The 25,247-nt window shown below is 51.9% G+C and overlaps 1 protein-coding gene across 1 annotated transcript in view; it reads right to left on the bottom strand.

Annotated features, from left to right (window-relative positions):
• Positions 1-22,313, bottom strand: part of LOC103669982 (myosin-16) — a 63,097-nt gene extending 40,784 nt beyond the window's left edge. Inside the window, exons 1-16 of the mRNA XM_040634785.1 lie at positions 21,845-22,313; positions 18,537-18,680; positions 16,928-17,084; positions 16,281-16,308; positions 15,863-15,959; positions 14,965-15,057; positions 13,862-13,925; positions 13,482-13,580; positions 11,932-12,035; positions 11,052-11,190; positions 10,426-10,694; positions 5,993-6,163; positions 4,384-4,563; positions 2,632-2,758; positions 1,600-1,658; positions 658-745 (exon numbers count right to left, since the gene is read on the bottom strand). Coding sequence (XP_040490719.1) covers positions 658-745; positions 1,600-1,658; positions 2,632-2,758; positions 4,384-4,563; positions 5,993-6,163; positions 10,426-10,694; positions 11,052-11,190; positions 11,932-12,035; positions 13,482-13,580; positions 13,862-13,925; positions 14,965-15,057; positions 15,863-15,959; positions 16,281-16,308; positions 16,928-17,084; positions 18,537-18,680; positions 21,845-22,054 — 2,029 coding nt within the window. The 5' untranslated portion in view covers positions 22,055-22,313. The remainder of the gene's footprint in view (positions 1-657; positions 746-1,599; positions 1,659-2,631; positions 2,759-4,383; positions 4,564-5,992; positions 6,164-10,425; positions 10,695-11,051; positions 11,191-11,931; positions 12,036-13,481; positions 13,581-13,861; positions 13,926-14,964; positions 15,058-15,862; positions 15,960-16,280; positions 16,309-16,927; positions 17,085-18,536; positions 18,681-21,844) is intronic.
• Between the last annotated feature and the right edge of the window lie 2,934 nt (positions 22,314-25,247).

Below are 25,247 nucleotides of genomic sequence, written 5' to 3'. Positions count from 1 at the left end.
CTGTGTCATCAACCCCTGTCTCCTCCCATCACTGCCCAGGGGGCCCCGCAATTCAGCCAAGACCCAAAGGCCCTCCTGAATGTGACTTCCAGCTGGTGCCCACCCAGCCGGAACATGACTTTTGCTTTACAAAGCAGCTAGAACATGATTTTTGGATGATTCATTTCTTTAAAGATTTTATTTATTTGAGAGAGAGAGTGCGTGAGCGAGGGAAGGAGCAGAGGGGGTGAAAGAGGGACAAGCAGACTCCGCGCTGAGTACAGAGCCTGATGCGGGACTCGATCCCATGACCCTGAGATCATGATCTGAACCAAAACCAAGAGTCGGATGCTCAACCAACCAAGCCACCCAGGCACCCCTGGATGATTCATTTTTGGGGGATCCTTTGGTGCCCTGCTTTGCCCCAATCATCCCAGGCGATTAAAAGTAGACTTAATTCATACCTGGCTCACAGTTTGCTCTCAACAAATGTTAGCTTTTTTATTAACTCTTAATGTTTCTGTGGGTCAAAATTGTCCAAGTTTGAAAAAAATTGGTGGGAGGAGAGGGAGGCAAAAAAGAGAGACAAGTACTTCATATTTCGAAAATAATTGAACTGCTATAAATGGGGGTACTTCACTTGAGCAAACACTAACTTCACAGAGCCCCATGATGTACCTGATTGCTTGAACTCGTTGGGGACAATGCAGCGGACAAAATGGGGAGCAGTGCTGTGGAGCGTGGTCATCAGCTTATTCAACTGCTCCTGGGGATGGAGGAAAAAGAAACAGAAGGACTGGGTAGAGCTCAGTGCTGGTGTTGCTCGGCAGAGGGATTTATTTTAGAGTTCAATTAATGAAATTCAAATTGAGCTCTTCTGCCACACCAACCTCTTCTCCAGTACTCACTAGCCACGTTTGGCTAGTGGCTATCATAATGGATAGCATCTTGGGCAGTGGCTGTCCTCTCAGAGGGACTTGCCCAAGGTGACGTGGTTTTCAGCAAGCAGGGCCTTTCCTGACTCAATGCTGGCTCACTGTAGAGTCTCAGTACTAGAAGGAACTGTAGTGCCTGTGAGGACAAAGCCCTGCCTGTTGTTACCCTCCCCACTGGATGGTCCCTCCTCCTCTGCTTGGATATCTCCAGGGAGGTAGCCCGCTCTGCCTTAGGGCAGCCAGATCCTTGGGAAATACTGAAATCTTTCTTCATGCAACATCTCCCTAGTGGCTGCCCACCTACACTTTGGAACGTGTTCCCAGTCACGCCCTAAATCTGTGGAAGTTATGATCAGCCCAGAAGATCTGCCAGCCAACTTTAGGGCTCAAGATCTTAGGCACTGATACGTCCATTGATGTCACTCTCTGGATTGTAGTCTGAAATGACATGGTTGGACTGCACCATCTCTAAGGGTCTTTTCTGCCCTGAGGACCTATGGTTCTGTGACCCCTTCAGAAGGAAGCCGACTCCTGGAATGAAAGAGGCAACTGTAGGCATAGAAATGAAATCATCCTGTCTTGGCTGTGAGACGGCAGGCCGACCCCCACACCATTAGAAGGGAGGGTTTGATGGAGAGGCGGGGTCACTGGATGCAAAGTGGCCTACAGGGCAGCCCCCACTTACCCTGTAGAAGTTGGAGACTGTCATGAAGGAAGACCCTCTCTTCTGCTTCTTGCTTCCAGCTGAGGAAAGAAAGACAAGCATGTTTCATGTCAGAAAACAGCATGGCGACAGTCAGCCCCATAGTGTTCTGTGTCAAGGAAATGCATTCTCTGGTTTAAAAAGCTTTTCTTGGGGGGCGCCTGGGTGGCTCAGTCAGTTAGGCATCTGACTCTTGGTTTTGGCTCAGGTCATGATCTCAGGGTCCTGGGATTGAGCTCTGCACTGGGCTCTGCGCTCAGCAGGGAGTCTGCTTGAGATTCTCTCTCTCCCTCTGCCCCTTCCTTGCACGCTCTCTCTTTCTCTCTCTCTCAAAAAAAAAAAAGGCTTTTCTTGGGACTGGGTAAGGTGGGGCCCTCACACCAGGAAACAGAGATCTACCAGGGAATGGGTAAATGGGGTGACTGTGGCCTAATTGTCAAAAGGGGCATATGCTCTCTGGAGAGTGTGTGTCCTTTTGTGATTTAGGGCTACACAAGGGGACAAACCGCCCATTGCCTGGGAAGGAAGAGGAGCCACAGACCATCTAGAGGAATTGCATGTGGATGGAGAAAACATCTCTGAATTCGAGGAAATTTGCATTTCTTGTCCCTATGAATGGTGGCCACATTGGGCAGCTCCCACCCTGGGGTGTTTCCCTGTGGGCCACACGACCTCCATGGGGTAGGAGGCAGGGCTGGGCTTGGGCTTTGCCTCAGACAGGGAAGAACAGTGAGCAGAAAATAAGCACACAGCATTTGGGCCTCCACTCTTCCAAGGCAGTATTGCTCCACCTACAGGTGATACGGGCCCAGCGATCAATTCAGTTGATGGAATTTCCCAGAATGCATCTGTATCTCTCCATTGCACCCTCGTCCATGGCCTACCTCAAGCAACTTGTCATTCATTCATCCATTTAGCAAGAGTTGAACATGAGAGTTTTGTTTCCTTATTTCCATTTTGGTCACTAAAGGCATCAGCACAGGGAGACTGGACACAATAAGGGGTCAGCTGTACCTGGAGCCTCTTCTTCTTTGAAGAGAAGGGCCAGGATTCCCAGGGATGATTTCTGGAACAAGCCCACCACTGTTTCGTTCAGGGGGTCTTTGTTCTTCTCCAGCCATCCTGTGATGTTGTAACCCACCTGGAGGGGGCAAGTGCCAGCAGTGACCTTCAGGTCCAGCCTCTGCCTTCCAGGTCCCACAGCCAGAACCTCTACCTACAGCATGGCCTGCTCTGGGCTCCCAGGACCAACCTTCAACCCCATCTCTGGGGGCTTCCATTCTTGACATTTCCTGGAGTCCTGGGATGTCCCTGAACTACAGTAGGAGGTGGGGGCCCCATTATCTGCGTTCTTGGGCATTTGCAGTTGGCCTGTTTAGGCTACCCTGTCTCCGAGCTTTTCTGACAAACAAGGCCTCCCCAGCTACTTTCCACCCGGCTGTGACCTTCTCTTGCATGTCTTCCTCTGCTGGCTACTCTGAGCCTGCCTGACCTCAGGCTCTTTTTCTACCCAGGCAGACTGATCTTCTTCCAGGCTTAGCCCTTGCTGTGAGTGACTAGCCTTGACCAGTGAAATCCTGAGCTATATGTAAAGCTCCCTACAAGGACGTCTGGTCAGTCCTTGCTCAAGAGCACACATCCCTTGGCCACTGCCTGGTGGAAGGGGGGGCTCCATCCATCTATAACTGGGGGGTCCATGTGTTCAGGTAATTGGGCATCCATTAATTTCTGCTGCCCATTTTGCCATGTGGCCCAAGCTGGAGAGGCAAAGAGGAAGCCCTTTTCAGATTCTTCCACTGAGCATAGGGAACTGAGGGCAGGAGATAAGAAGCCAAAACTTTTGGGCTTTCCTTCTGGGCCTTACTTTAGAGTCTTCTTAGTGGTGAGGAAGCCCCATTAGACTTTAAACATTCCATTGCTACAAACACGGAGCTTTTCTCACTTCATTGTGGGAGGCGAGGTAGAGCACCGCAGTCAGGCTCCCAACCTGCTGTTTGCTCTAGGCATTGGCACGATTCATTTTGCAAGTAATTGGCATTGTTATGGTTGATGAGATCATCAACTCCCGGCCCCAGTACCCGCTCCAACAGCAGCTTTCCTGACAGCTCTGTCCTAAGGCTGCTATTTCCCTGCAGTTAAACCCACAGAGATTCGACAAACTCGAGTGGTAACGGGAGCCTTGGCATTTACAGCAATACTGCAATCCCAAGGAAACCAAACTCATTCTTAAAAGCTGGCTGAACAAACACTGTCTCCCCTATCCATTATTCAAATAGAACCCGAGTCCTGGCGGCACTTAATTCCCTCTTCCCCAAGGACTAAGTTTGTCATGAGTGAAAAAGCCACTCCGGAGATGTCGTTTTGTTGGTTTGGTGGCCACGAGCTGTCAGAGCCATAAGTTAATCAATTTGGGGGATAATTGGTGGGCTCATGGCATTTCTTTTCTCTTTTTGCAAGTGTTGGAAATTCTGTCCAAGATCTTAGTTCAGCCGTCAAACCGAGGGCCATAGACAGTGGTGTGGCCCTGGAGGGTCTGAGGGCGTCAACTGCTGGCTGCTCCCTGGATTGCTTTAGAATTCTCTGAGGGAGAAGTGATGAGGAAGTATGAGTCAGAGGTCATTTCACGGAGCCGATCACCCTGCTACATGGCGGCTGTGCTAGTTGGAGGTGGGAAGCGTCAGGAAGGGCATGGCAGGAAGGACCTACAGTAGCCAGAGCCAAATGCAGCAAGAAGGTGGCCACAGGGGGCGCCGAGGGGGTACTCACAGTGCCTGCGTAGTGGACGAGCTCGAAGTGGGCCTCAGGCCCCTTGCCTTTGCCCCCCTTGGGCTTGAGGAAGTTGCTGGACTTGCCCAGGTGGTTGTCATACAGGGCTGCCTTGAAGGTGGCGTCGGTGGCCTTGGGGAAGACGCACTGTTCCTCCAAGATGGAGAAGATGCCCATGGGCTAGAAGGGAAGAGCGGTGGATGGTGTTACAGGAAGCCAGGGGACCCCAATGGGGCCACTCAGGTGTTGGCCTGGGGGCGGTGGGAGGGGTGACCCAGACACCCAGGTGGCCAGCCAGGAAGCAGAACTCTGGGCAAGGAGCCCTGGTAATGGTGCAGTAGCTACATGGTCTGGTCTATGAATGCCAAAGCCATTTAGACTTGAAAGAGGCTAGAATTCATTGAATCTAACAGAAAAGATGGAGGTCGGAAGGGGCTATGTAGCTCCCCAAATGCTAATCCCTCCCAAACAGTAGTGCCAGGCAGGCTTGGCCCTCAGGAAAATGGTAAAGTCAATGATACCTGTCCTCTTTGCATTTAACTCTCTTTTATCCGCTCTTGCCCTCAAGGACATTCCTGGCTACCATGGGTCACAGATGGTTCTAGGTCTCTTCTCACAGAATGAGGGAGCTCATAAATGCTGTCCCTCCCTCCCCCAATCTATGGAGGGTCTGGATCTCTAAGGAAGATTTCTGGAAGAGGGCAGTGCTTAACCCCAAAGCTCAAACATGAGGACATTTCAGGTTCTATGACAGCTGGACAGGGAGGTGTTTGTAGATGTTAGGGGATGGGGGCAGGGGGGATTGTGCACGCAGCCTGTTTTTGGAGATACTTTTCCTGGGAGGTTAAGGCTGGTCTCACATCAGAGACCCCTGGCTGCCTTGCTGATAACTTCTCTATGACGGCCCCTAGGCTGAGCCTCAAATACAACATATGTTAGTTCTTTTCCTTTATTTTTTAATTTTTGCTTCGAAATAATTTAAGGCTTGCAAAAGAGTGTGAAGCATTCCTACGTGCCTTTCATCCAACTTCTCGAAATGTTAACGCAACCTCAGTAACAATAATGAAACCCAGGAAATTAACAATGATACGATCCTATGAGCAGACTGTTCAGATTTTGTCATCTGTCCTGTTAAAGTCCCTTTACTGTCCCTTTTCTGCATTTGATTAAACCATATATATTCTTGAAGTACGCCCTTTGCTAAAACGTTCCCCATGGTGGCCAGTAGACTGGCAGCCTGGGTTAGAACCTGACCCTGCCATTCACAGGTTGTGTGACCTTGGACAAGTTACTTCCCTTCTCTGTGCCTCAATGTTCCCATCTGTGAAATGGTTGTAATACATCACTGCCCCTCCACCCCACACACACGCACGTGTGGTAGCTTAGGATGAGCCAGTGAGTCGAGGCAGCCAACAGCCCGACTAACAGTGGTCATTGCAACACTACTGTACCTATTTTGCAGAGAGGAAGCTAGAGGCCAGACCAACCAAGGTCATTAGCGGTGTTGCTAGTGCCATCTCCCCACAGGCCCCAGTGACTCCCCTTCTTAGGCACGCCCCGGTCAGAGCCCTGGCCTCTCTCTCAGCCCCACCTCTGAGCAGCAGGTTACCTTTTCCAGGAGGTCAATGCAGGCCTGTAGGTCAAGGCCAAAGTCGATGAAGACCCATTCGATGCCCTCCCTCTTGTACTCCTCCTGCTCCAGCACAAACATGTGGTGGTTGAAGAACTGTTGCAGCTTCTCGTTGGTGAAGTTGATGCACAGCTGCTCGAAGCTGTTGAACTGGGGTGGGAGGGTAGAGAGCGGGGCGTCAGCCAGGACCCAGGCAGAGCCTCCCTGGGACCAGGACTGAGGGACGGGGCACAAGCCAAGCTCAAATTTGCTGAGGGCCAACATTGTCAGGTGCTGCCCAGAGGCCTGAACACTGACCACTGGACGGTCCTCCATCAGCCCTGCAAGAAGCCCATCTCAGTTACCCTCCCCTGCAAAGGCCCAGAGCAGCTTAGTACCTTCAGAGCAGGGCTGTGGGGGACGGGGGTAGAAGAGAGTTGGGGGGGAGGGGGCAGGGGGACCCAAACCTCAAATCCCCCCTCGTGTGGTTAATGAAAATCATGGTGGAAAGAATCATTTTCTTCCCAGGATAGAAATCATTTCAGAGGCTTTATGCTTCTGACCCCCTGTGTGCCTTTGGACAGTTCTCTCTCTCTCTCTCTGTGCAGTTTTTTTATCCTCATCTGTAGGATGAAAGGGTTTGGGGGGTTTATGAGCCTTTAAAAAAATAAAAAAATCAGAGAAGTGCTTTCACTTAATGAAATCCGATGCTAAAGCTGCATGAAAACCAGGTTAAAGCAGAGGTGCCATTGTCATCACAGAGCCCCTGTGCCGGACCCAGCGCTGAGCTGCACCTGCTTAAAACCTTACGAGGCAAGACTGAGGAGTGGTCTCATTAGAAGGTGGAGAAAGCAAGGCCCACAGCTTAGAAGTGGCCAAGCTGGGATCGAACCCTGTCTGTTTATTGCACACACTCTGTCGTCGGTGCAGAGCATCCTCCTTTCTCCTCGTCCCTCTGCTGGCCGTCAGAATGCCAGCGAGCACAGTTTGGAAACTCTAAGCCTCCTTCTGCCTATGAAATTAAACGATTCTATTGTAGATGGCAGTCCAATTAGCATTTTTTTTAAAATTTATTTATTCGACAGAGAGAGACAGCCAGCAAGAGAGGGAACACAAGCAGGGGGAGTGGGAGAGGAAGAAGCAGGCTGTAGCGGAAGAGCCTGATGTGGGGCTCGATCCCAGAACGCCGGGATCACGCCCTGAGCCGAAGGCAGACGCCTAACCGCTGTGCCACCCAGGCGCCCCCCAATTAGCATTTTAGAGCCTGAAAGAAATTGGGTTGAGCTGGGTTTCTGTCTTTCTTTTTTCTTTTTTTTAAGTAGGCTCCATGCCCAGCATGTAGCCCATGGGGCCTGAACTCACAACCCTGAGATCCAGACCTGAGCCAAAATCAAGAGTCAGACGCTCAACCGACTGAGCCACCCAGGTTCCTCTGGGCTAAGCTGTTTTTGTTTGTTTGTTTGTTTGTTTAAATCCATCTGTGGCCAGTAGAAATCTTAAAATAATACAATAATGGAATGAAATGGACTTTACAGATCATCTCTTCCAGACTGTTCATTTTAGAGTTGAGAAAACTCAATCTCTGAGAGGGGAAGCTACTTTCCTCAGGTCACACAGCTGGTTGAGGGCCAACCTGAGTCCAGAACCATATCTACTGACTCTTAATCATGCTGCCTCCAGTTATAAAGGTAAACTATTTCTGACCCACAACACCAGTCTGCGAGGAGACCTGAGTCTCTCTTGTGTAGGAAAGAAGTGGGAGGCCACCAGTGTTGTGCTGGTAAACCAGCTCACTCTCTCTCTCAAAAACAAAAGAAAGAAAGAGAGAGAGGGAGGGAGGGAAGAAGGAAGGAAGGAGAGAGGGAGGGAGGGAAGAAGGAAGGAAGGAGAGAGGGAGGGAGGGATGAAGGAAGGAAGGAGAGAGAGAGGGAGGGAGGAAGGAAGGAAGGAGAGAGGGAGGGAGGGCAGAAGGAAGGAAGGAGAGAGGGAGGGAGGGCAGAAGGAAGGAAGGAGAGAGGGAGGGAGGGCAGAAGGAAGGAAGGAGAGAGGGAGGGAGGGCAGAAGGAAGGAAGGAGAGAGGGAGGGAGGGCAGAAGGAAGGAAGGAGAGAGGGAGGGAGGGCAGAAGGAAGGAAGGAGAGAGGGAGGGAGGGCAGAAGGAAGGAAGGAGAGAGGGAGGGAGGGCAGAAGGAAGGAAGGAGAGAGGGAGGGAGGGCAGAAGGAAGGAAGGAGAGAGGGAGGGAGGGCAGAAGGAAGGAAGGAGAGAGGGAGGGAGGGCAGAAGGAAGGAAGGAGAGAGGGAGGGAGGGCAGAAGGAAGGAAGGAGAGAGGGAGGGAGGGCAGAAGGAAGGAAGGAGAGAGGGAGGGAGGGCAGAAGGAAGGAAGGAGAGAGGGAGGGAGGGCAGAAGGAAGGAAGGAGAGAGGGAGGGAGGGCAGAAGGAAGGAAGGAGAGAGGGAGGGAGGGCAGAAGGAAGGAAGGAGAGAGGGAGGGAGGGCAGAAGGAAGGAAGGAGAGAGGGAGGGAGGGCAGAAGGAAGGAAGGAGAGAGGGAGGGAGGGCAGAAGGAAGGAAGGAGAGAGGGAGGGAGGGCAGAAGGAAGGAAGGAGAGAGGGAGGGAGGGCAGAAGGAAGGAAGGAGAGAGGGAGGGAGGGCAGAAGGAAGGAAGGAGAGAGGGAGGGAGGGCAGAAGGAAGGAAGGAGAGAGGGAGGGAGGGCAGAAGGAAGGAAGGAGAGAGGGAGGGAGGGCAGAAGGAAGGAAGGAGAGAGGGAGGGAGGGCAGAAGGAAGGAAGGAGAGAGGGAGGGAGGGCAGAAGGAAGGAAGGAGAGAGGGAGGGAGGGCAGAAGGAAGGAAGGAGAGAGGGAGGGAGGGCAGAAGGAAGGAAGGAGAGAGGGAGGGAGGGCAGAAGGAAGGAAGGAGAGAGGGAGGGAGGGCAGAAGGAAGGAAGGAGAGAGGGAGGGAGGGCAGAAGGAAGGAAGGAGAGAGGGAGGGAGGGCAGAAGGAAGGAAGGAGAGAGGGAGGGAGGGCAGAAGGAAGGAAGGAGAGAGGGAGGGAGGGCAGAAGGAAGGAAGGAGAGAGGGAGGGAGGGCAGAAGGAAGGAAGGAGAGAGGGAGGGAGGGCAGAAGGAAGGAAGGAGAGAGGGAGGGAGGGCAGAAGGAAGGAAGGAGAGAGGGAGGGAGGGCAGAAGGAAGGAAGGAGAGAGGGAGGGAGGGCAGAAGGAAGGAAGGAGAGAGGGAGGGAGGGCAGAAGGAAGGAAGGAGAGAGGGAGGGAGGGCAGAAGGAAGGAAGGAGAGAGGGAGGGAGGGCAGAAGGAAGGAAGGAGAGAGGGAGGGAGGGCAGAAGGAAGGAAGGAGAGAGGGAGGGAGGGCAGAAGGAAGGAAGGAGAGAGGGAGGGAGGGCAGAAGGAAGGAAGGAGAGAGGGAGGGAGGGCAGAAGGAAGGAAGGAGAGAGGGAGGGAGGGCAGAAGGAAGGAAGGAGAGAGGGAGGGAGGGCAGAAGGAAGGAAGGAGAGAGGGAGGGAGGGCAGAAGGAAGGAAGGAGAGAGGGAGGGAGGGCAGAAGGAAGGAAGGAGAGAGGGAGGGAGGGCAGAAGGAAGGAAGGAGAGAGGGAGGGAGGGCAGAAGGAAGGAAGGAGAGAGGGAGGGAGGGCAGAAGGAAGGAAGGAGAGAGGGAGGGAGGGCAGAAGGAAGGAAGGAGAGAGGGAGGGAGGGCAGAAGGAAGGAAGGAGAGAGGGAGGGAGGGCAGAAGGAAGGAAGGAGAGAGGGAGGGAGGGCAGAAGGAAGGAAGGAGAGAGGGAGGGAGGGCAGAAGGAAGGAAGGAGAGAGGGAGGGAGGGCAGAAGGAAGGAAGGAGAGAGGGAGGGAGGGCAGAAGGAAGGAAGGAGAGAGGGAGGGAGGGCAGAAGGAAGGAAGGAGAGAGGGAGGGAGGGAAGAAGGAAGGAAGGAGAGAGGGAGGGAGGGAAGAAGGAAGGAAGGAGAGAGAGAGGGAGGGAGGGAAGAAGGAAGGAAGGAGAGAGGGAGGGAGGGAAGAAGGAAGGAAGGAGAGAGAGAGGGAGGGAGGGATGAAGGAAGGAAGGAAGGAACGAAGGAAGGAAGGGTGAGCCTGATTTGAAGTGTTGGCCAATTTCCATGATGTCATATATCAACATGATGTCAACTGGGTCACAAACTTCCTGAAAATTCAACGATCGGCTCTTGCGAGCCATTACAGGCCAGCTCCAGCACGCCACCCATTCTATCCAGTATGTTTACCCCGTTCTTTATGATTTGGCACCATACAAATGAAGATGGAACTTTCTGGATGCCAAAAGTCAGAGACCCAAGATCAAACAACTGAGACCGGCCTCAAGTCCAAGATGAGAAACAAGAGAAACATGGTGAAAAGTAGCTTTTTAAAGGAAAATGGCCACCCCAAAGCAGGAACAGAATGCCAGGGCAGGCACACCTCAAAGATCTCGAAGCCAGCGATGTCCAACACGCCGATGAAGAATTGCCTCTGCATCTTGGTGTCCAAGGTCTTGTTGATCCTGACCACCAGCCACTTGAACATCTTGTCGTAGACGGCCTTGCCCAGAGCCCCGATGGAGTTGTGGCACTGTTCCATGTTCTGGCCCTTTTGCACAAACTCATTGCCTACTTTGACCCGGGGCCTGGTGATGCCCTTCTGGAGCTCCCCGGAATTGAGACCCATGAGATGGGAGACTTTGTCAGCCACTGAGTAGGGACAGAAAAAGCAGGTGATTGAGAGAAACATGATGCCCTGCCCCAGAGAACCCCGGCACCGTCTATTGTGGTTAGGGAAGGGGGAAGGGGAGGGTAATAGAGACTCCGTGTTGCCCATGAGAAAAGAGACGTCTGAGACGGTTTCCACACTCGCTCAAGGTCAACTGGCAAAGCAGAGCATAGAGACCAGAATCGTGGCTCTGACTCTCTGTCACATCTCTTTGAGATTATCAATGTCTGGATATCCAAGCACATCTCTGAATCTCTTTACAGCATGGCTCTGGAATGCACAGGAAGCCTCAGAGAGCTGGCTGGCCCCTCCGTGAACAGCCCCAGCCGAACACCTACCCTCCGTGGTGTCCACTTCAGCTTGTTCCTCTCTGGGCTTCTGCTTGAACTTCATGTTCCCGAAATGCATGACGCCCCCCGTCAGCTTATAAACGCCGATCTTCTCCTCTGGGCTGAAGCCCAGCACGTCAAAGGCAACCTGCAGGGAAGAGAAAGGCAAGATACTCCTGGCTTCTCATAGAGGCTGTGGCCCTGCGCTCGTGGGGGTGGCCACGGTGGTACGGCCTGGGCTCTGGAGGTCAGACGCACCCTGGCCCGGAGGCAGGTCCGTTTTCCTCCAAGGAGCGCAGACCAGATGCTCTGCAATGTAGTCATTGTATTTATTTACCCTCGCTGGTCTGTGTTTAGTCGTCTGCAAAAGGGGGATCGTAGGTGGTCATAACGATAAACCAGAATGACGTGTCAATGTTTAGTCCAATGCTTGACACATAGCACTTGATACATGATAACAAACGGGAAGTTGCATTGTCATTACCATCATTATTGCTGCTAAGGCTTCATGCTAGGTACTGGGAGAGGGAAAGGCAAAGGCGCATCAGGAATCGGTTCTATTGTCAGACCCTAACAGAACTTACAGGTGCTCAATGTCATAAAAGAAGAGAGGGGGTGCCGTGGGGAATGGGGAGACAAGAGGGTCACTTCTAGCTAGGCTGGAGTACATGGCCCCTTAGGTTCTGTGGAATCCTAGTTTGGTTCTGCTTGCTATGACAGGCTGGAGAGAAGTGCAGCTCAGCCCCAGAGATCTCCAGGGGAGGATCTGGGCTGCTGCCTGGCTGCTTGGAGTGGCCCCCACCCCAATTCTGGTGACAGTGTGTGTGGGGCCCTCACAGTCTCTGTCTTGGCTCTCCCCACCATGTGCCAGCCACGCCAGTCCACTCACATCTGTGATCTGCAGCTCCTCCCCGTCGTCCATGTTCTCCACCACGGTGACGCCCTGGCTCACCCAGTGGTACTCCTTAGGGTTGGGGACCAGCAGCAAACTCTCTGCCAAGAGCAGGAAAGCAGGTTAGCGGCTGAGTGACATGCAGTTTTCTTCTCTTTCCATTTTAAGCCAGATCCCTAAATGCCTCCCCTGTGCCCGGCATGATGATGGACATGGTGAGGTTACAGAGCTGGATAAGACACGGTCCCTCTGGGATCACCCAGAGTCACAGAGGGACTTGAACGGGGCACACAATGAGCTTTGGGGTGGCAAGAGGGTCTCAGCAACCTGGTTGTATCCTTCGCTACTTGGCCCAGTACCTGGCGCCTATTGGGCCCCCCGTAGATATTTTTGGAATAAATTAATTCATACCTTTCCCCTTCCTTTGTCCTGTAAAGTGCAGTTTCTACTCTAAGGTAGGAGGTAATACAATGTCTGCAGTGGGCAGTATCAATCACTTGCACATAATATGCATGGATATTGTTGCTTTTACAAAGAAATATATCTATTTTTTCTTCAAATATGTGCCCTTCATGGTCTATCTTTGTTTTTCCACTTTTGGAAGAGACATGGGTGCAAGAAATACTTTCATGCTACTGTTGAGAAAAACTAGAGCCCAAGAAGGAAGATAAATGTTGGCTGTCACCCTGCTCTAGGGTCAAGGAGGCAATGGGGCCTGGTGGGGAGTGTGGTAGACAAGAGAGCTTGAGCTCCATCTGAAGGGGCCACCACCACTCAACTGCCTTGATTAGTGCCATGTGGGAGGCCAGGCTCATGGCTCCTGGATCTTTTGCTACTCCAGAGAAACCAAGAAGTTGATGGTGTTATGCTTTGGTTTTTTTATGTGAAGTCTTCCAATTTCAAAATGCCATCCATTAATTAAAAAGGACAGTGTGTCTGAGGTAAATAAAGCCCAAATTTGAGTGGGGAACAGTACTAGTCTCTGGTAGGGTTAGGAGGTATGTATGTGGGAGATTGAGTCTTCACCTCTCCCCTGACTTTATATCTTGAGGAGGTCTGCCATGAACAGTTGAGCAGGTCGGTGCCTGCACAAGAGCGCCTAGGTGAATGAGTATACTCTGCTCATCAGACCATGTACTCAGTGTGGGCTGTGTCCACCCAGAGGGGAGCCTCTTGTTATTGCACATTCAGTGGTCTTGGGCTGACCTCTCTGCACCTGTCTGAGTGTTGGGCCCAGAGGCAGCAGGTCCAAGCCCCATATTCCAGGTCTGTGTCTCAGCCGTGAGTTGCAGGCATTCCAAAGCCCTATCTGTGGTATGGGTCTAAAGTGGTACTAAGTCTCATGAGGCCATCGTGAAGATGGGATGTGAGTAGAACTTTGAGAAAGTTCCCTGTAACCTTATGCACGTAGCTCGAAGGGATTCCTGCAGAACCACGGGATGAGGGGGGGTGGGTCACTGGACGCTCTGTCCTTGGGAACCTTTTGGTTACTGAAACGAGAGGCAAAACAAGTTAAGGGGCAGGCAGACAGACATAAAGATCTTTACCAATAAGTTCAGGCTTCCTGTTAGAGAGAATCTGGTAGAAAATGTGGTAGCCCCTCTCAGCGGCTTGTTGTGAGATGACACGAGATTTCTCTAAGAGATCTGGAGAGGAAGACGCAAACATGTCCATAAATACAGTCCCATTCTGTCTGGAGTACAGCGTGCCACGGCCGACGGGCCTCCCTCTCCCTATAGCCCCACACAATAGCCAGTCTGGCGAGCCATTCCCTCTGCCCTGGACACGGCTGCTGGGGGCCTGACTGCCCACGGAGGGGAGCCTGGGAGCAGGACCAGCACTACTCCCCACCCCCCCCCACACTGGGTCCCACACACCATGTAGCTGGTCCCGCCCAGAAGAACCCTCTAAAGGGGGCCAGACTCACAGCTCTCAATGTCAGCTCCAGCCAGCTTGCCTGTCGTTCCGAAGTGGATTCGGATGAACTTGCCCTGAGCAGGGAGGAGAGGGTCGTGAGGGAGGATGCAGGTAGTTCTAGACCAACACGTGGGCCAGGTTTGGCCACAGTCCCTCATTGGCAGCCCCCCTGAATTCCAAGGGTGCTGTTTGGAACGTAACTGGGCCAGATGTCCTGTACATGGAGCCACAGATTTCCCACACAGATGGGTAGAGAGGATGGACAGGGCTTGGAGCAAAACTTAGGATCTGTGGGGTAGCCCCACAGGGCATTTCTGGGGAGAGGAGCCCTGGCAGGAGGGGCTGGGACCGCTGCGAAGTCTGCTTAGAGGCAGACGTGGTAATTTGGCCCCCGGATGTAGGGGGCACACTACTGAGTTTCCTTACTGAGACACCGCCTTCCTCTCCCTGACCTTTGGTAGAACCACTGGTAAATTCTGGAAATAGGTGTCTCTGTGTCTCCATCACTGCTGCTCCTGGCCTGTCTGCCCCTCGCCTCTCTTTCTCACCTGTCTTCCCTTCCTCCCGGCCCCAGCTCTGTTTACCTAGGCTCCCTGCCAGCCCACTGGCTTAGGCAATGAGGGGCCCCAGCAGGAGACTGGGAATCAGGAGGGAAGCCCGGGCATTTCCCCTCCCAGGACAGCACCTCAGGTAGTGGGGAGGTGGAGCTCCCACAAGAGGGCTGAGCTAGCTTCAGAATCCACCAGGGCCCCGGGGATAGCACGTTTCCCGTATCCCTCCCGACTGGGAGGGGGTGGAAGGGAGGAGGGATGAGAGGAGTTGTCCCAGCTTCCAGCCACTGTGAATCTCTGGCTCCCCCATCTGACTTCTCAGCCTCTCCATCACCGAGTTACCAAGTCTCTGCTTTCAAGCTCCTTGGTTTAAATGCTGACGTGAGCTCTGTTTGATATAGACCCCGACAGATAAGACCTTAAAAATCTCTGGGAAGGAAATGCTGTGACTTGCCTCATTCTATTTGCATGTTTAAATCAGCCGCAATTTCCTTACCTGGAATAGGGCGATGACACCTGTCCCCCTCCCCCAGGGGCCATGGTTGCCGCTGCTCACACTTACAAATCTAGAGGAGTTGTTGTTTCTGATGGTCTTGGCGTTCCCAAAAGCCTCCAGCACAGGGTTTGCCTGGATGATTTGATCCTCCAGGGACCCCTGACCCAGAGAGAAACACAAGGTTGGGTGCTGCCTGGGGATTCAGGGCTTTCAAAAGACTGTGGCTTTTGAGCCAGGAACTAGGAGGGGAAGGGCCTTGGGAGGCCTAGAAATCAGGGCAGGAAGGAACCTTCCAAGGCCAACACCTGATGACTGTCCCTCTGCAGCCTTGACATTGGAGGGGCACCTGGCAGATGACGGGCCTTGCTTCTTAGCTGTTGTTCCATGCTTTGCTATTGCTGGAGAGACTCCTGAGTGAGCCTGAAAACCCTTCCCGGGGTGTCTCTGGTTTCCTCACAAACTCTTCTTTGCTTTGTGGGCTTTTATAGATGCCACTGGCCCAGCTACTGCTCCTTGTGTCCCCGGCCACCAGGGTCTGCAGAAGCAGCTGATCCGAGGAGCTGGTATTCCCCTTTCTCCCCTGCCAAGCACCAGTGGCCCTGCCACCTGCCCTTCTGGGGAGGGACGGGACCTGGGGCAGTGGAATACATCTTGTAGGAGGAGACCCAAGTCTGTGGGCTCCTTCTCCCTATGTGGTTCCACCCTTCTCTCCAAGCCTGTCTACTCCTCTGTAAAATGGCCCCAACCCACAGGACAGCCGCAAGGGTCACATGGGCTCTGCTGTGTGTGCCTTCCTGTGTGTGCCCCCCTGTGTGTGCCCTCCTGTGTGTGCCCATCTGTGCCCCCTGTGTGTGGCTCCCTGTGTGTGCCCTCCCATGTATGCCCCCCCATGTGTGCCCCCCTGTGTATGCCTGAAGACAGGGTGGGCTGGGGTGACAGACTCTGGTGTGCCCTTCGGCCCTACCTTTCCATCTGAGGACTGTTTGCCAGTTCCTCCGACGTTGGCAAAGTACTGGATGACCTTCTTCGTGTTCTCAGTCTTGCCAGCACCAGATTCTCCACTGCAAGCGGAAAATGGAGCAGACGAGTGAAGCACCAAGAGGGGATTGGCCACAGAGAAGCAAAGCAATAGAAAGTGCAGGCTGAGCGTTCCCCGGGATTCATCCCTCAGCCAGGACGGGACAGACAGCTGGGGGCGGGGTTGGGGCACAGAGGCCCCCCTCAGTTTCCCAGGTGCAGCCTTGATGTCCTGCTAAGCCCACTCACAGCCTGCAGATTTCCATACAAAGTCCCACCAATTAATTCTAAGAAGGCTTAATTACATGTGTAAGACACAAACCTAATTATACGTATATAGACTGAGAGACAGAAGGGACACTTACGTGATTAGCATAGACTGATTTTCACGATCTGCAGGGAAGAAAACAGCAACAGGAAGATGTAATTAGGAAACACTTAGAAACTAGACATTTGACATCACCCTGGCCAATCAGTTCGCATCTCCCTGCATCCCACCCAGCTTGGAGGTGGACTGCAGCAACCAGCAGAGGCCCAAACCCCTGGGGCCTGTGGGGTCCACGGCCACATGCCTGCCACTGCAGTGTGCACCTTTGCAGAAGAGCCCAGAATTTACCAGCCCCATCCTATACAGCTACCCAGTCACAAGCAACATAATAAAAATCCTTTCACGGGCCACCATGCCATACAGCAGAGATCATACAGGGAATGGTGTTGACTTGAATTCTGGGCAAGTTACTTAACCTGGCATCCATGTTTCTGTGAAGCTTAGATGAGATGCGGTGTGAGGTAGGGCTGGTACTTAGCAAGTGCCCTCGCCCTCACCGAGCCCTGGTACCCGGCATTAAGATCACATGCTGCTGCTTCTCAGCACGTAGCCAAGAACTTCAACGGGCGGTCTGGAGTCAGGGTCGGGATTGGGTAGCCCATGGTTCTAAAGCGTTTGGAGCCAATGGCAAAAAGAGTTTTTGTGGCCCACCCTGAGAGCCCCAGCAGGCCCCACCGCACTCACTCATGAGCATGTCGTGGTAGGCGTTGTCAGAGATGGAGAAGAGATGGGGTGGCATCTCCGTGCGCTTTTTGCCTTTGTACATGTTGGCCACGCGGGCCCCGTAGATGGGCAGCCACTTGTAGGGGTTCACTGTCACACAGAACAAGCCCGAGTAGGTCTGGTGGGAGGGGAGGAAGACAGTTAGCTGGCCTTCCCTGCTGGTGTCCTCTTCCCTCTAAGCCCTAGCCTGTCCTAGAGCGGCCTGCTGGAGGGCGCTGCCTGTCTAGAAAGATACAGTGGCAAAATCTGTATCTGAGCGTCTAGTCAGCAAGCAAAACAATCCTTCACTTTCATCTATATTTGCTTCATTTTCCTTTGGTTTAATTATTTGCATAGATAACACAGTCACTGCATGGGCGAATACGTGGGAAGAAGTCCCCCCAGCAGCTCGGTGCCCGCTTCCTCCTCCCCCCGGGGAAGCACTGTGTTAATTTCTAACACCCTCTTCCTGGTTTTTGATGCATATACATACAAGTCCAGGGATGCATTCTTCTCCCCCCTTCTTATTTTTAAAACAAAAGATAGCTTTCTGTAATACTGTTCTATATCTTGCTTTTTCCGTTTAATCTATCTGGCAGATTTTCCATGAGAGTTCACAGAGGGACTTCTGGGGTGTTTTAAGAGCTGCAGAGCCCTCCCTGTGTGGGCACAACCCTTCCTGGTGGGCAGCTGGGTTTGATCTACTCTGAAGAGGGGGCACCGGCTTCTCTTTTCATCACAAGGCCATTTTGTAAGGAAATCGTCCCATTAAAAAGAAAAAAAAATCAGAAAACCAATGAGGTAGTAGAGAAATTATCGGAGGGGAGAATAAGGGAGGGCAGAACATGGCCACGTCTGTGGGTCCCCATCCATGAGTCCCAAACTGTCCTTCTCCTTCCCGGATGCTCACATCCCCCTGATACCACTCCCCCCACCAGGTGCCTCTTTTCAGTTCAACTTTAAAACCTTCCACTTTGGCCCAAATGGGGATAAAACGCCTCCCCACCCCAGCCTCTTCTTAGCATAGCTGCACTCTACATATTGAGTTTTTAATAAAAGGAATCTTATTAAATAGAAAGTGATCCAAAGAAAGAGAAACAAAGATAAGATAGAGCCCACTTAAGGAGTTGAGAGTATGACACACAGTGTATCACCCTGGAACTCCTGCCGCTGTGTCACTCTTTCCTGCCAGTACTGTCTGAGGGTGGGGGTGGGGCGGACAGCAGATGGATGGATGAATGGATGGGTGGATGGACGGACGGGGGTGACATCGAACAAGGTCGTATGAAGTCACCAGGGGGAAAATGATGTCTTGATGGTGGAGTTTACAGGGGTGTGGTGGGGAGGAAGACTTCCGGACGACAACCTCAGGAAAGGTGTATCAGCTGCCTGTGGAGATGGCACCATCACTGAGGCATCGAAGGCTTGGAGCGGAAGTACTAAGGTGTCAGAAACATGGTCCCCGTGCCCTTATCGGAGCCATACTGTGTGCTGGTTGCTGGGAACGAGTAGCAGCTGTGCCCTGCCCATCAGGAGGGGGGCAGAAGATCTGCAGCCACCTCTCACCCCCCCGCCAGCCCCGGGCACTCACGTAGATCCTCATGTTGGTGTAGCGTTGGCGTAGATTGTTCAGGACGCTGGCCTCATTCAAGAAAGTCATGTCCGCCATGTCGCTGGCTTGGTAGAATTTGGGTGGATTCATCTGCTGGACATCATCCTTCTTCACAGTGACAGTCTGGGTGGGGGAGTGTCAAGACACAACGGGAATTAGGAAATAGTACAGTCCACAGCCATATCGGCTTCTGGCGCAAGGTACCACATACTCTCTGGTATCTTGGAAGGAGCTGGAATCAGGTGACCAGTGGGCCCAACTCCCGGTCCAGCCATGTCCTACTGTGTGCCCTGGGCTGAGGAGGGACCTCCAGGGCCATCTGAGTCCTAACTGCCTCCCCTCTGAAATAGGGATGACAGTAGCTTCCTTGGCTGGTTGCTGGGAGAACTGTATTAACTTACGTGGGATCACGTAAAATACCTTCTAAGTGATTAAGTTCCATCCCTACATTCAGAGCACCTCTGGGCCCGCTTCTCTTCCTGCCAAGTCCATTCTGATGGCTGAGCAGAACTTGCTCTTCAATCCCAGGGACTCTTTGCAGAGATGTGACTCTTGGCTCTCTGCCTTGAGAATTGGTGGAGGCTTCTAAACAGCAGTGAACTTTTTCATTGAAAAAAAAGGGGGGGGGTGACTGGGTGGCTCAGTTGGTTGAGAGTCTGACTTTTTTTTTTAAAGATTTTATTTATTTATTTGAGAGAAAGAGAGAGCACAAGTGGGAGGAGGGGCAGAGGGAGAAGGAGAAGCAGACTCTCCTCTGGGTGCCAAGCCTGACTTAGGGCTTGATCTCAGGACCCCGAGATTATGACCTGAGCCGAAGTCAGATGCTTAATCAACTGAACCACCCAGGCGCCCCTGAGTGTCTGACTCTTGATTTCAGCTCCGGTTATGACCTTGGGGTCATGGGATCAAGTCCCTTGTTGAGTTCCACGCTCAGAACGGAGTCTACTTGTCCCTATCCCTCAGCTCCTCCCCCTGCTTTTTCTCTCTCTATCTCTAAAATAAATAAGGGGGCACCTGGGTGGCTCTGCCAGTATAATAATAATAATAATAATAATAATAATAATAATAATAAAATATTTATAATATAATAGAATAATATATAATAATAAAGTAAATAAAGTCTTTAAAAAAAGACATTTCCCTGCTCCCACCAAGCCACCTTGAAGAATAAAATTGAAAGCAAGCAAGCAAACAAGACCGAAATAATAATAATAATAATAATAATAATAATAATAATAATAAGGTGCCTGGGTGGCGCAGTCGTTAAGCGTCTGCCTTCGGCTCAGGGCGTGATCCCAGCGTTCCAGGATCGAGTCCCACATCGGGCTCCTCCCCTGGAAGCCTGCTTCTTCCTCTCCCACTCCCCCTGCTTGTGTTCCCTCTCTCGCTGGCTGTCTCTCTGTCAAAATAAAAAAGTAAATAAAATCTTAAAAAAAAAAAACCAACAACAACACCACAATGAGTACTGAGCAGTAAATGTGTTAGGGTGAAAGTAGCACAGGGTTAGGAGTCTGGAATGCCTGTGCATGGCAGTCAAACCCCAGCCCCCCTCTGTGCCCCAGTTTCTTCGTCTGTAAATGAAAACTAGCACCAGCTCTTAAGTTCCAGCATCTGGGACCAAAGCTGAAGACATGTGATCCAGAAAACAAACATCTTTGAGCTGCCTGCAGCCTGAGATGTGAGGCTTGAACACATGCTGGGATTTCTGGGACTTTTAATAATTTATGAGTCCACTAGGCAGATAATTTGAAACCTTGACAGTTCTGGAAAATCTACCCACTAATGGTCACCACACCCCCTGGTAAATCAAGCTGGGTTTTATTCAGAGTTCATTTCCGGGACTTCCCAGATCTCTGGGCCTCGCCCCCAGGCAAACACTTATCTCTCTCTCTCTCTCTCTCTCTCTGCCTCTCTCGGCGGCGGCGTAGGCAGAGAGGACAGGGGACTTTGCCTTTATCGCAGAAGTCTGCCTTTATTTCAGAAGTCAGGTGAGTCAGTCTTTCTGTCCCAAACCTGCGGATGCTCACAGAAGTTACGTGCTGTCCTTAACGTGTATGCAAATGGGGGCCCCTGGGCTCCACGGTCTCACACGTTACTCCGTACAACACTGCAGTGCTCTGCCCTTCTGAAAAGCAGGTTCTCCTGAGAAGCCAGCTTGACTCTGGTGTTCCAACCCCCTTGAACGCAGGGATAGCCTCATCTCCCTGCTGCCTCTGCCCTCAAAGGGAAGCAGAGCACAAAGCTCAGCTCAGCTGCCACAGGTTCCGATCACAGAAGGTCTCTGGCCCCTTGTCTTCCTGACATTGACCGAGGACCACCTCACACTCCTGCTCACACAGCCCACCACGGAGAGATGGTGTGGTGACGTGGGGGCACGTTGATACAGCTAGGTTTGAATCTGAGCTCGTCATTTGCCGTCTTTGTGACCACGGGCAAGTTACGTAGGGCCTCCTTGATCCTTTACAAAATAAGAACTCCTAAAATCCTACTACATAAGATTATCGAGAGGATTAAACAAAATGGCTAGCACCTCACCGGGAATCTGCCGCAGGGTAGTGGTTTAATGAACCAAACTTTCTACCCACTCTCTCAAGTCACCCTCACAGTCAGACACAGTGTAGACCAGTAGAGAGAGTGGTGTGCTGGTAAACCAGCTATATGGCGGGGGTGGGGGGATCCCTGATCTATACCATTTGTCAAGACAGCAAGCTGCCAAAGGTTTCAGACTCAGCTGCAAAGCGCCTGGTTGTTTAGCGTTGGGTGTTGGGTCCTTGCAAGCCAGGACAAGCCAGCTCCGGCACACTGGCACCATGCAGCAAGGGGCTGTGAGCCTCCATCTGTGGGCACGCGGGTTGAAGAGCTCCCCGGGTCAGCCAGGGTGCTGTGGGCCCTGCCTCACATTCCTCGTGCCATTGTGGGCACGCAGTGCAACTGCTGACGTCTGGGATGCTCACTGTCGTGCCACATGAAGTCTGTTCGGGACTTTAAAGATAAGTAACTCCTGCGACAATCTCGTGCACACATGTGCTATTTCGGAGCATACGAAGTATTTCCGGGTGTCCTACCATGTTGGAATCTCTTCTGGGAGAGAGTCAAAGCTCAGTGAGGGCAAGTGTCTTGCCTAGGGCCACGGTTTGAGTGTGGCCAAGTCTGAACTAGAACCCAGCACACAGGACTCAGAGGCATCCACTCCTCTTACCACCCTGCCTCTTGAGCGTGGACAGCAAGGCCGGGGTGTCTGCCACTCCCTAAGCTCGGATTCATCCTGGAGATTATTCCCCACTCACCTGGTTGTTGATTGTCTTCACGGTGACCTGGTCACCCTGTTCAGACTGGATCTCTCCAGCGATGAAGCCCTCTTTCTCGTCTTTGACCCAGCAGGACTTCTTGATGTCATAGGGCTTGTTCATGGCTTCGATCCTCTCCTTTTCTGGAGGTGCCAGGAAGGGCATCGGGTCCACATCGTCCCCACATTCACCTCTGTATCCACCAGGCATCGCAGCTTGGCTGAGGGAGGAGCAGGAAGGAACCAAGGGAGGGAACCAGGGCTTCCCTGGGTGCTGTAGGGAAGAGCAAGGACAGTTTGCCAGGACTGATGGGTAGGCTAGAACAAATGCCCCAAGAGAGATGAGGCTTCTTCTCTCATGTCACTTTGAGTGTCTTGGTGCCATTAGGTCTTAATAATCAAGAATTAGAAATTAGGTAATAGCTCCTCAGAGTTGTGTACCCACCCCCACCAACCGCAAAACCCTTTTGCTTCTGTCCTCTCATATGCCCCTCACACTAAGGCTGTGAGGTAGGGATCAGGAAGCTCGTTTTATGGAGGAGAAGACCGGAGCCTGGGGAGGCTAAAGCAAGGATTTTAACCATGAAATTAGGACAGGAAAACAGTTGCTACTTGGTTTTCGTTTTCTCTTAAGGTATGAACAGAGGCCACACGGCACAGTAGCACCCCAGTAATACAGTTTCTGTTGGGTTTATCCCCAATAGAAACCACAGCTAGTTTCCTTTAATTTTAGCATAGTTGCAGACACCTCAAAATATTATTTACCCTCATCTCAACTTTGAAATCATGGTCTTATTACATCCTCAGTTAGCTCTTATTTAATTCTACTTATAAAGAAGTAGACTTTTAATTACTGTATCACAGGTTAACTTTTAAATATTTTGATAACTGTATTTTAATACAATTGGTTTCCTTTGTAACCCTATGTAGGTTTTTTTTTTTTTTTTAATGTGTTTAAAGACACTAATCTGAGCTGAGGTCTACGGGTGTTGCCAGATGCTAAGCAAGTGTTTGGTCCAGAGTAATTGTCCCAATTCAATGATTACCTCTCTTAAGATGAGGCCCTTCTGGGGGCAAGTCTGGGCCTCTTGGTCTCTAAACCCACATAATTTCGCAAAACACCAAGAAGTAGGAGAACTGAGGACTCATGGTAGCAGAGAGAGAAGTCAGGGGTATCCCAGTTTGTCTTGGGGGTGAAGAACCTTCTCAAAAGTTTGGGAAGGGTGTGGTTCTGAGCGCCTTTGTCAGCAATGCTGTTCTAGAGGCCGAGTACAGCCTCCAGCTCTAAATAAGCCGGCTGGGGATGGAGGGTCTCAGGCCTGTGCCTCCCAGGATCCCCGCCTCCCCGAGCTATCCTCAGGAGGGCTCCAGATTTTCCCGTCAAGGGCTCTGATGTTTCCAGAAGAGGCTGACCCAGGAGAGGCAAGAGGTGGCAGCAAAGCAGACACTTCCTCCTGGTCTCATCTCTCTGTGGCGTCCATCTCTCTGTGGGTTCTCCGACCCCAAAGCTGGTCTGTTTCACAGAAAATGAGAAAGAGAGGAAGGGGGTGGGCGTCCTGTGCCATCTGGTGATGCCTATGCTCCCACTGGACAAAATGAACTTTTTAAATTCAGGTAGTAAATTCAGGATCACCAAGGAAACAAATGGTATTAAAATATAATTAGCAGAATATTCCTGTGTAATACAGGAATACGTGTACTCCTTCACCAACACATCAAATGACACAATCTGACCGCGAGTCTAACAACCCAACATCGTTCTGAAGCAACGATGGGGACCGACAATCTTTCCCGCTCTCTACAACATCGTCCAGTGATGTGAAAATCGTGGCGATTTCCATTGCCGACAGTCACAGGTGTTGGGGACTGTGATTTGTTGCCTGTATTTAAAAGGGAGGGAATGATACATTTCCGTTAAAGGATGGAATTGTTTCTCCACTGAAGACTCCAGAGCCTAGGGTGAGAACCCTGCCTAATTCATCCAGAGTCCCGTCCTGGGGGAGCACTGGGCTGGGAGTCCTCAGTGTCCTGGGAGCTTTCAGCAGTCCGTCCAGCACCCAGGAGACTTGGTTCTCCCTCAGCTCTGCCACAAGTCACCTTGGGCAGCGCCCAGGCTGCATTGGATCTCCCCCCTCCCCCTTCCTGGAAGAGAAGATTGCTCAACAGAAACTTCCTTTTGTCGTTTGTTTTCCCGAGGGCTCAATTGCATTGTCTTTTTGCTGCCTCATTTTCCTGCTTCTGTTTACCACAGATGGAAGTCACCGGAGAAATGAGACCAAAATCCACATGAAAAAGAAAATGCAAGTATCAGCAAAGTCAGATTAAAATGCATTAGACTTGTCATTAAAACAAAGCAACTGCTTGAGTCTGAGGGCCAGGTGCCTTTTTAAATGGTTCTAATGTGGGAGGAAGGGCCAGAAATTCTCCTTTGTTTATTCCAATTAGGCTGCTTCTGTGTTTTGTTTTGTTTTTATGATGGTTTTGCCAGGAACCATAAGCTATGGTGTCATTGCTATTGTTCTGGCCTGGGGGCCTGGGGCACAGACCCTTGGGACCAGGCGCTGCTCCCCAGGGCTGTACAAGCCTCTGACACCAGGTCCCACCCCTCTCAGTGGCCACAGCCCCTTGCTCAGTAGTGAGCCCACCTCCCGGGCTCCCCTGCATCTTCAAGCTACTCCTTTCCCTCCAGACAACAGCTCTCTCCAGGCATCTTTGATAACTAAGATCTACTTTCTCTTTCTTTCTTTTTTTATTTAAAAATTTTTTTAAAGTTTATTGTTTTTAGTAATTTCTACACCCAACGTGGGGCTCAAACTCTCAACCCCGAGATCAAGAGTTGCATGCTCTTCCAACTGAGGCAGCCAGACACCCCCTCAGGCCCCTTTTTAAAATCATAAACCACAAAACATAGAAAACATTCAGCTCAAGGAATGCAAAAGCTGCATGGGTCCTGGGGGTGAGGGGGGAGCAGAGATGCAGAGATGCATTATGGTGCGGGAAGGACAGGGCTGGGATTGAGCCCTGGGTGAACCCAGCACCTCCTCCCCCCCACCCCGCCCCCAACGAGGGAAGGCAGGTGGTGCAGTGAAGTGGGGGTGATCCAGGTTCAAATCCCAACTGCTGCTGTCTCATTGTGGAGTGCAGCACGAGCCCCAGTGGCTGCCTCCTTGCCCGCAGGTCCAGATCCCTTGGAGCACTGAACAATATGCTCCCTCTGCAGCCCCTGGGGCAGGCAGGTGCTCAAGAAATGCTCACCTCCTGCTCCCCCTTGCTAATCTGGCATCATTACACCCTCTTGCCTCAGGTGGCTCCTCCAGAGCACCCACCTCCCTGTTTCCCATCTCCCCCCGCAGCCCCTATGGTACCCACCTGAGACCACACTGGAAGAGACTGGGTGCCCAGCA

This window comes from Ursus maritimus, unplaced genomic scaffold (assembly GCF_017311325.1).
Source record: "Ursus maritimus isolate PB19 unplaced genomic scaffold, ASM1731132v1 scaffold_2, whole genome shotgun sequence".
NCBI lineage: Eukaryota > Metazoa > Chordata > Mammalia > Carnivora > Ursidae > Ursus > Ursus maritimus.
Note: the sequence above shows the minus strand (reverse complement) of the source record. Positions and strands in the feature narration are given on the sequence as shown.